Source organism: Prenolepis imparis, unplaced genomic scaffold (genome assembly GCF_030444845.1).
Source record: "Prenolepis imparis isolate NDT839.2.m4 unplaced genomic scaffold, iyPreImpa1.0 SCAF_10, whole genome shotgun sequence".
Lineage (NCBI taxonomy): Eukaryota > Metazoa > Arthropoda > Insecta > Hymenoptera > Formicidae > Prenolepis > Prenolepis imparis.
This window is the reverse complement of record NW_028141168.1, coordinates 15,111,047-15,123,046: the sequence shown is the minus strand read 5'-3', so window position 1 is coordinate 15,123,046 and position 12,000 is coordinate 15,111,047. Positions and strand designations below refer to the sequence as shown.

General features: G+C 26.9%; 1 protein-coding gene across 1 annotated transcript; it reads right to left on the bottom strand.

Moving 5' to 3' along the window:
- Nucleotides 1-138: 138 nt before the first annotated feature.
- Nucleotides 139-1,043, bottom strand: Dad1 (dolichyl-diphosphooligosaccharide--protein glycosyltransferase subunit). The gene is made up of 2 exons (XM_083047788.1): nt 682-1,043; nt 139-456 (listed from the first exon to the last, which is right to left on the bottom strand). The coding sequence occupies exons 1-2, from the start codon at nt 884-886 to the stop codon at nt 326-328; spliced, it is 336 nt and encodes a 111-aa protein (XP_082903914.1). The 5' UTR covers nt 887-1,043; the 3' UTR covers nt 139-325.
- Nucleotides 1,044-12,000: the final 10,957 nt, after the last annotated feature.

Sequence of the window (12,000 nt, the reverse complement as noted above, 5' to 3'; positions counted from 1 at the left end):
TATTTGATATATAATGAATCAATCCTTGTTTTGCATAAATAATTTTATATTTTTATTATATAGAAGGATTCATGTATAAATTTATATATATACTTTAATATCACATTAAATAATAAACAAGAAATTAAAGGCCTAAAATAATTTCATACATTATTTATTCTTGTATAAAAAAAACAATTATTATATATATAATTTTATTAAATCATTATGAATTATAATTGCAAATACAAAAAAGTATTATACTCTATCAGAAATAATTAATTCTTTAACATAATATCTAATATGTTGATTTGCTTTAATAACATATTATATTTGTGTACCTCTTTTATCCAATGAAATTCATTATAACAATATGTAAAATAATATGTGCAAAAATAAAATCTGCAAATCCTCTTTCTGGGCTTATACCATGAAACTGACTTTTATTTTGTGGATTAACTTGCAATCGAAGACAAACTGAAACAAAATACACACATATATTTTACAAATATATACATCACAATCATTTAACTTACAAAATATATAGAGAAATTATTACTTTATATAATAATTTTATATATAAGATAAAATATTAGAGTATGTGTGATATAAATTCAAATTAAGCTAAATGCGATAAAATAAAAATTGTTCAATAAAATATATATTTAATGTATCCTTGCGTAACATATTCTATATAATTACCTCCTAGAATAAAGCAGGATACGCAGGATATAAAACCGCTGAGAAAACTGTTGAAAGGGAATGTGCCGACAAGACAACAATAAACGAATTGAGTGACACCCGTAAGAAACACGTACAATAAGTACGCATCGATAATTTTGAGTTTCTTAGGTGTACTTTTCGTGTACTCGGACCAAAATTTATGTAATACCATTAATGCTGTCATCGTTGGTTCTTGTGTATAATGATACTAGGAAATAAAAATCTGAATTTGTTTATGTACACGTGTAACAAGTATCGGTATTGACACGTATGTAATGTTAATGTACATAAATGAACAACCATAAAGAGGTTAAAATGAAGAGCAGGATTGTCCATAGACGTAAAATACATAGACGGCATAGTATAATAATTATAGTGATACTGACGTCATCCTTAAGGCTGGTGTGAAACGAAATGTAAACGAGCCTTAAGCTAATTGACCAATCACTGTCACGTAATAAGAATGATTGTGATTGGTGGATTTGCTCAAGGCTCCTGGCTCCTTTCTGACCATGTCGAAATCGTGACGTCAGAGGCGAGAAAACACACGCTAAAATTTCTTAGATGCCATTTCGAAATAAAAAAGTATTTCGATGAAACAACACTTCAGATGGCTTTAGCACACTCTTAAAAAACCCCGAAAACTATCCTTTCCCTTTATAATCAATCAACAGCTGTAAAATGTAATATTATGAAGCCCAGTCCGTCTGGTCTTTGCACATGCGCAGTCATTCCGCATGTCAAAGTCTGATATCTCGATCATTTTACAGATGTTGATTGATTATAAAGGGAAAAGGATAGTTTTCGGGGGTTTTTAAGAGTATGCTAAAGCCATCTGAAGTGCTGTTTAATCGAAATATCTTTTCATTAAAAAATGGCATCTAAGAATTTTCAGCGTGTGCTTTCTCGCCTCTGACGTCACAATCCAATATGGCCGCGGTGAGCACCCAGGAGCCTTAAAGCCCGCATACGTTTCGTTTCATGTTTCATTCCGGTTGCGATTGGCACCATTGTTGACACTTGCAAATTTCAAATTAGCTAGGAAGCTGCTTCGCTCTGATTTATTCATTGTGAGTAATTATCAATTATTGAATTATAAATTTCATTGAGATTGAGTTGAGATTTTGAACAAAGATTAAGAGATTTTTTTTATTATCAAGAACCTTGCGAACATGAAAATTCTGATTTTGATTAAACTTTCCATTACACGCATCTTACACACATGCGGGGAGATAAATAGATGAATGTAGAAATTTTTAATTGCAGCCTAAAAATAATTTCATATAGAGCAGCTTTTTGTTTTTCTCAAAAAACATTCAAAATATATATTGATAATATAAAATATATTATGAAAGTTTCATGGCAAAAACAACTCCATTTAACCATATTAATGATATTTTGAAAAAATAATTAAAACAAAAGTTTTTAATAGTAATAAAAATAAGTTTTTTTAAATCTTAAAAAAAAATTATTTTTTCAAAATTTTATTAATATGAATAAGATAAAATTGTTGGAATAAACAATAATAACATAAGCTCGTTTAATGTAAAAACAATATTAGTGATTATGGCCAACTAATCGAGCAATAATTAGATGAAAACAAATAAACAAAGTAATTAAAATATACAATTAAGCATGCTTTATTTGGTTTTCAATTAGAATATTAACATACGTTTCGACTTTACTTAGTCGTATGTTAATATTCTAATTGAAAACCAAATAAAGCATGCTTAATTGTATATTTTAATTGCTTTGTTTATTTGTTTTCATCTAATTATTGCTCCATTAGTTGGCCATAATCACTAATATTGTTTTTATTAATATGATTAAATATAATTTATGGTGTCCTTATAAAACTTTCGTATAAAACATTTTTTGATATTTTGAATACTTTTCGAGATATATCGAGAAAAGTAAAAAAATATACGGAGAAAATTTTCTCTTAGAATTCACCCTGATAATCATAATAATCGTGGGACAATATGGAAAGAATTTTATGAGAATTTCTCTGATTAATATTGATCACAATAAAAGTAATAATATCTATCACAATAAAATATAAAATGCATGTTTGACTTTACTAAACTGCATGGTAAAATTACTCAAACATGTTTTATATTTTAACGTGTAGATATTATTATGTTTATTGCGATAAATATTAATCAGAGAAATTCTCATAAAATTCTTTCCTTACCATATTGTCCCACGATTACCATGATTTTCAGGGTAAATTCTAGAAAATTCTCTCTGTGTAGCTATACACATGGGCGAATGATTTCACTCCTTAAAATCGTTTTTGGACTGCAATTAAAAATTTCTAAATTCATATGTTTATTTCTCCTACATATGTATAGTTTCATCAAAATTAAAATTTTCGGGCTTGAAAGGTTCTGTTGTAAGATTTAAAAGTCTCAAGATTCAAGATGTCTTTCCCTTCTTGCGTGTTTTATCATCGCATGTGTGCTGGCAGCTTATATTTGATCTATTTATGTATATTTTACAATGTCAATACTGTTTTGTTGCTGAGGTACGCATTTTCCTTTCTTATTCTTCATCTTGTCTTCGCTTTAAGGATTTATCAAAGACTTATCGAAGACATATATACATACATATATGTATATCAAAGCTTTTTCATATTATTAGTTTATAATAATTTAAATTCTGCGCTGTTTAGAATGAATAATATTATTGAATAAGTACGATGTTCATTATATTTGATTTTTTATTTATATATGTATATCAATGAGATTTATTTGATTAATAGTTTAAGATTTCATTGTACTATTAATTATTTTTATGAAAAATATTATATTAATAATTATTACAATATTATATTTATACATTTATAATTATTTTCTTAGAGTAAACTTTTTATTAAAACTTCGTTGATATATTAAACTAAAATTTACATGACTATAGTATAAAATTTGTTGCTATATAAATAATTTTTTCTAGAAAATGCTTTAGAAACTAACAAAGAAATATCAAAAGAAATATAACATAAATTTCTTTTTTTATAATTAAAATTTCAAGAATTATTTATTTGTAAGTTTGAAGATTCAAAAATATAATACTCAGCACCTTTATTCAGCACATACAAATAATCTAATAATATTGTGAAATAAAAAAAATACTATTTCACATATAAATTATACGAGGGTAAGTCAAAAAGTAAAGGGACAAATAAAGAAAAACACATTTATTTTAACCTATGTGGAAAATTTACATATCATTTTTCGACATAATCCCCACCAACATGGATACATTTGATCCACTTAATAAGCTTCTGTATTTCATCCTGGAAGAAAGATTTGGATTGGATGCGTAGCCAGTTATGCACCACTGCAATGACCTTCTCATCCGAAGAAAAATTTTTTCCTCGTAGTGCTTCTTTTAATAAACCGAAAAGATGAAAAAAAAAAGAAAAAAAAAGAAAAGAAATACTACGAGAAAAAAAAATTTTCTTTGGATGAGAAGGTCATTGCAGTGGTGCATAACTGGCTACGCATCCAACCCAAATCTTTCTTCCAGGATGAAATACAGAAGCTTATTAAGTAGTGGATCAAATGTATCGATGTTGATGGGGATTATGTCGAAAAATGATATGTAAATTTTCCACATAGGTTAAAATAAATGTGTTTTTCTTTATTTGTCCCTTTACTTTTTGATTTACCCTCGTATATTCTATTCTATCGTAATATATTGAGACGAAAATTTAGCGAACACGATGAGGCATGGAAATTATTAAACGACGTTAACTTGATCGCGCGTGCTACAATACTCACTCAGGAAATCGACATAGGAATCGAGTGTGCACAATTTCGAGATCATGCAATGTTTAATCATCCCCCGTACATAATGACGTTCTCGTCTTATAAATTATTGTTAGATTCTCGACTCCACGGATTATCGTAGAAGGTCCTTCAGGCAGGTTGCCTACCTTGGAATACAACCTGACAAGTGGTGTCCTGACAAGCAGCCTGTTGCGTGACCCGAGCGATCAATATCTGTGCGAGCGCAACACCCTGCTGCTCGTGTCTTCGTATAAACTGACGCGCCTCTCGTACGGCCGCACCACGTTTCCTTTCCTCTCTATTTAATCTCTTTTCGAGCTTGAAGAAGTTCACCGCTTCGTATTACACGCTGTGGCTGGCGCGACGCGAAAAATAAGCCGCGCGAATGCTTGATGAACATTTTTGTAAAAATTCAAACCGCAAAATTGGGTCGAAATTTGTGAAATAAACGTGTTTCTTGGTGGTGTGAACGCATTTTCTCTTAAAGAGAGATATAAAGAAGAAAGAAGCTATAATATAAAAAATATTTTGTCTTTTTTTATTTTATATGCAAATTTTTTCTATATATTTCTTTTTATCTAGGACTTTCGTAATTAGTTGAGGACGAATTTTCTATTTAAGCGAAATTTGAATTAATTATTATTCGATTATCTTTATATTCAATGCGATTGATTTTTTCGAACAAGATTATCGGATCATTATTTTCTTCTTTCTTTTTTTTATCGTAGAGTAATTTCAATCTGCACTTTTGTAAAAACAATTAGATGATTTAAAAAATAATTTATTGAGAAAAATTTAAATAGGTTTAAAGGAATAAAAGAATAAAAAAATAAATAGAAAAATACGATTCGGCTCTTTGTATAATGCATTGATCGTTTAGTGAAAATTAGAAAGTTTCGATGTAAAATTTCTTTATAAAGATAAAGTTAAAGATGAATAGGATGGCAGTTTTGATATTTTGCTGTTTACTTGTACTTGTAGTTTAAAGCTCTCCGTGTAATTTTTCTCTTGTCAGAATTCATGAAGTTTGAAAGAGGAGTGCTTTTCATATTACATATAGAATATACATATAAACATATTTCATCGCTATAAAAAAGCGAAAATAAAATATTCCGACCAAATTTTTATTAAATAAAAAGCGATCAAAAGATATAATAAGAGAGAATCGTAACAGTAGCTCGTATCTTTTTTTTGTTTTAATTATGCAATATCTTAAAATAAAAAAAATATATAGATATAGATGTTTGACGAAAGCTGTCTTTCGAAATTAATGATGGTGCTTATTGTGTCTCGCTCGTTAACGTCATTTGCGAGCAAACACACATATATATATAGAGAGAGAGAGATAATAGAGAGAATAGAAATGAAAATAATATTCTTTCTTTTTTGACTTATCATAGAACAAAATTATAAACTGTAAATAAATACAGTTTAAATAATTTTTAAACATTCTCTTAATTAATTAATTTATTTATTTATGTTAAATCACGCAACATATATAAAAATATGTAGTTAGAAATATACATATTTTAAATATTTTAAAAGAAATATCTCTATTTTTAGATAGAGAGATATAAATAATATATTTTTAAAAAAATTGACTATAAATATAGTATAATTATAAAGAACATATTTACACAAAAATATCAATCTTTGAATACCTTTGTAGATTGTAATTTGTTTAATTAATTTAATATTTAATTAAAATCTGTTTTTTTCTGTTTTATGCAAATATAATTTTAATTATTATGTAATTAAATTGTATGCGGGTGTAATAAATATATTTAATTTGAGAAATAAGCAAGAATAAATAAAGAATTTTAATTTGTTAATATATATTTGAATAAACCGAATATTATATTATATACACAAAAAAACATAAATACATGAAAAAAACAATAATTATTTATTAATATATAGAAATATTTCAAAATTACAAAAATATTATCTTATAAATATTTTTGATTTATGACTTTTGAATTATATTTATAAATTTTGATCAATTATTTAAATATCAAAAAGAAATGGTCAATGCTAAATACATTTTGTGGATCACAATGTATATTTAGTAGATTTATTTGTCACATTTGTACCTCGTGCTCCGGTATGCCGTTTTATTTATAGCTTGACTTAAATGTCATCTGCCAAAGGATGTTAATCAAGTGTCGAACCCTCAATCAATGATTTCATGATTTTTTAATTAATTTATACACAGTTTCTATTTCAGAAGTTTTTGTATCAAATATAAAATTCATAGTATCAAATGTAAACTCTAAGTTTTAAATAGTAATAATATAGTTTTAATGGATATATTAATTATATATGTAACAATACAAAAAAGCAATTCTGAATTAGTTAAAGAATTTAAGAGAATAAAAGAATTGATAAGATATTGCTATGCTATACGCAATGTAAAAAATTAAAATAAATATTTTATTATGAAAATTGTTGTGACACACACAAACATATATATATATAAAATTATAGCACATATCTGTCAATTAAATTTAAATTACAATTTTTTTTTTGGTAATTATGTATTATTTTAAAGAAAATTTTAATTTGGAGATATTTAATTCCTATTTGGAGATATAATGAGACAATCTTCTTATATATTTTTTATTTTTTCGTCTTTAATGGATTACGTTATATTTATTTCAAAAAATATTATTATTCAAAATATTCTCTCTCCCCCCCCCTCTCTCTCTCTCTCTTTCTCTAGCAATGTTATACTACGCCTATCTTATTGAGTTGTCGCACATCGAAATTATTCATTCGCTCTGAGTTTTCGACGTAACTCGTGCATTAGACGCATTGGCAATTTTGCCATATGTGCATCCCTATTCATATCCTAATTTGCATAGTGACAGGAAGCTCGTCTCGATAGAGTGAGTTCGTTGTTTAGGCAAATGATAGGGACAGGGTAAACCTGAAGCGCACACAAGCCTAGAAAAGAAATCGAGCTGGACAGACAAGCTCAAGGCCTTCATCCACAATTCTGGAAGAGATCTCTGGATTCTTAAAAGGGTGGTCTCTGTGCCCTAGAAACGAACGCAAAGAAGCTACCAGCGTAACTTATATGAGGGTGGACGGAGGCTGCCAGCAGGTGGCAGGTTTGCCGCGTATCGATTTCTTACGAATCTACCCGGGCTCGGAATCGCAGGGATGGTTCACGCTGGCGGCGCGACCAATCTACGTGATCACTCCTGCAAACAGATGAAGGAAGGTCGTAAGATAGATGCATTGTGCATGATCGGTTAAGAGGACCAGAAACCTTTCGAGAACGATAAAATGTCATGTGCTCACAGGCGTTGTTGTTATTAAAAAAATAAAAAAGTAGAAATATAGAGGTGATTCTCTTATTGTCTATATATGTGAAGAAATATGTGATAACGGAGTATATATTGATTGTAATGTTTTATATTTACAAGTAGCATATTAAAGAAAAAAATATCTTTCACAAATGTAGGACACATTTATATCGATTCTGCGATACAACTTTCAGCTGAAGATTATATTGTCAATTCGCTTTTCTCAAAATTTCTTTTCGTTTGTATAATATATAATGTTTAAATACTAATAAGCATGTACATATTATATTTTTTTTACGCATCAGAACAATAAAAAAAAAATTATGTGAGCAAAGATCCTGAGAGGCTTCATTACAAAAATTTAAAAATATATAATTCTTTTAATCGTTTTAATTAACGCACAAACACAGTATAGCTTTAAAAATTTTAGGAAAGAGTTTCAAAATGTTCTCTTTGAAATTTTAAACAAATTTCTGCACGAATTTTTGCATGCGATGAAAAATGATAAACATCAAGAGCGCAGATAATATAATCCAAGATTCTGCTTAATTTTTTTATAAAATAGTTTAACACATTTACATGGTTTTGGTATACAGATATATTAAAAATTTGGCATATAGAATGGACAGATTATATATGTATATTTAGATATATAATTATATGTATATATGTATGTTACATATATGTGATATGTAATTAATAATAATAAATAAAATAATAATAAATTTCAAATTTAAAGTTTTATAACAAAGCCTTTCAAAATCTTTGTTTATATAATCTTTATATTATTCTGGTGCGTAAAAAATTTATTTTCATACAGATCTTTCATTGTCAATTGCACTCTATACTCTTATCATGATCCATCTCCTTTAGTTTAGAAATAAAAGGAGATAATATAGTTGTATATATATAATAAAACCCTACATACATGTATAAGTACACACGTACACACGTACGAAGACACATCATACAACAATAGATACGTATATATATATTTTTTTTTTAATATTTTTTTTATTCTTTTATTCTATGTATGTTCAGAAATGTTGAAACATTTAACTTTATAATCTTTATGAATTTTCTCTATTATGCATGTAGTTACTGAAAATTGTTTCCAACAAAAGTTTCATAATTTTAAGAGAGGAAATATAATTGCATGTAACAGATTTCTTATAGCTGTTTTTATATTTTATAACATTATCTTTATTTTTTATGAGATTTTTTTTATATATTCTTTCGTTTATGTCATAAACTCTTGATATTTTTATATTCTTGATTTCTATCTTAATAATTTTATATGTAGAATGATGAGAAAAATCAATTTATGTAAGAAAAAATATAGAATCCTGTTTAAAAAAATAAAGATAATATTGAAATACAAAAATCGCATACTATCAAAAATCGATTACATGTATCATTTTTCTCCCTGAAAATGCGAAACTTTTGTTGAAAACATTTTTCGATAACTGCACATAAAAAACATAACAAAGAAAACTTAGATCATAAAGTTAAGTCACTTGTATACCTTATTCTTATTTTTATATTCTGCTTAATTTTTTTATTCTTTATAGATTACTGTTTCTTTTAATACAACATATAATATAATATATGTATATACATATATCTGCAAAGTTCCTGTAGACATTATTGGATACTGATCGATTAATCAGCGAATATATTTTATAAATTAAAAAATATCTAATACATGTACATATAAAGAATTTTATATATAAATAAGACTTATAAGAATATTTTAACATTTTTCACTTTACTGCAACTCGAATATTATATCCACCGACACAGATCGTTGTTCTTTGATCATTGTGCCAATCATCTTAAATAAGAACAAAATAAATGAAAAAGCGAACTTTTTTTAATCTATATTTCTTTGACCGTACAATAAAAAAAATAAAGATTGAGACAGCGAGCCTAAAAATTGCATCCCTTGCAGACGCTGCAGTTGCAGCGCAATAGCAGCTGCGGGTAAAATGTCAGGGTGTACCGATCTTAAAGTCGATCTGTGTGCAAATAAAGAAGGACCATCGTAGAAAACGCCGAATAAATGTTTAGCCGGAGTCTAGTGACGTAAACAATGACCTGCATCGGCCCTGGTTATTTTCGTTTAGTCTGCTCCGTATTTTCCAATTCTATCCCTGTCCTTTATCGCGGTCTCACATTCTGCTTCGCGAAAAATGTTTCGCCGACGATTGTACTCAATTTATGATACATCAACATCCTCTTTCTTATACGAGTCAAGTTAAGCCTTGATTATCGGTAATTTGTTATATGTGTCGCACGTGTATCATTCCTATCCATTTCCCACTTTTTGCCGAAGGCTCATACTTTAAGAATAAAAAAATAGCATCATAAGATTTTTAATCTTCGAGAATCTTTAACTTGCGTGATTTTTTTATGCTGTATATAGCGATAGAAAGTATTGGGTTTTTTCGATGATGAGATTCATTGAACTATAACAATGTTGGTGAAAAATCTTGGTAACTACATTAGGAGATAAATTTCCTGAAAATGCAGATTAAAAATATTATTTTGGGGAATGTAAAAATAATAATCTTGAGATTAAAAAACCAGACATTCAAAATTATATAGTAAGATGTGAAATATAAAATATAAAAAATGAAAAATGCGCAATAAAAAATCATTTTTGTTTTGAAAAAATTTAGAGAGATCTAAAATAATATTTTATTGCTAAAATTTATACTGTTAGTTATACATATACATATACACACAAACATATTCTGTTATATCTTTATAATTATAAAAAAATTTTTTTTTGTATTTTTTGAAGTTTTAAATACTTTCAGAAAACAGTAAAAAAATATAATACTAAGTATCTGCCTAAATGATAGACCATCTATATATACGCATTCTTAATGTCATATATTGCTTTATTTATTAATAATAATAATTTGTAATGTCGTTAATTACAAATCTAAAGTAAAATTCGAAACATTTAAAAACTGCCAGAGATTCAATATAAATAAATCGATAATATTTACGAATTTAAAAGTATTATTTTAATTTATGTGCAAAACTTCTTACGTAGAAATGCCAATTGTGTTAAACAGGTTCAATATTAGCTCAATAATGACGGTTGAATTACTCGCATTAATCAATCAAAATAACTCACGTTAATCAATCAATATTGTGTCGATTTCATCGACTTTATTGACGAGATAAAATCTAATAAAAATTTCTAATTTTATAATTTCCAATTAATTTTTATATATATATTATAACAAAAGAGGAGAATGTGTCAATCAATTCGTAATTAATGACTCACAATATCTATAAAAACCAATATACTTAAAATTAAAAAAACTATGTTTACACCTATATACCAATATTATTTTCAAAAATTGACAAAATATTTACTTTCCATTAGCATTTTTAATCTACAATTCTTTTATTAAAATTTATATCTTAAAACTTATCTAAATAATAAAAACCTAAAAAGATATAAAATTTTATCTACATAACAAAATTCAATAGTTACTTAGAATTATTTTTACATAGCTTTGATAACTGAAAAATATATATTATAAAAAAAAGTTACATTAAAGAAAAATTCATTTTTTGTATAACATCTTAAATATGTCAAAATCTTTTTTGTATTTTAATCTTTATTTTTTCAAAATTTCTATATGATACGCCGATTTTGAGAACCGGAAATGATTTTAACAGCCAAAAATTCTTTAAAAAGTATTTTTTATGTCACAAATATTTGAACAATGTTGTATAATAAAATTTGTGTATTTCTGATATACACACATATGTATATATAAAAAAATATCTTTTAAAAAACAGATGTCAAGTATAATTCTCATTTGAGAAATATTATCTTTTATGGAGCTTACACATTTCAGACATTATTCGCGTTATTTATTTCATCGCAAAAGTGCATAGAATTTATGGTAACGTAGCAATTCATCATACAGTTTGCTTATCCATTTGCTCACTAGAATTTACTGATCGTGTTAACCATAGTAGTCAATGCAGTATTCATAAGCGGACTACAAAGAGAATATATGGAACACACTGACATTGCGGGAAATTGTGGACTACAAAGGTAAAATGAAACTATTGATTAATATCTAGATTCTAGTGAGTTATGCGATATAAGTTGCTTATTAACATTAAAAATGGAGGTCAATTAGAGTTAGATTGGTGGTTTC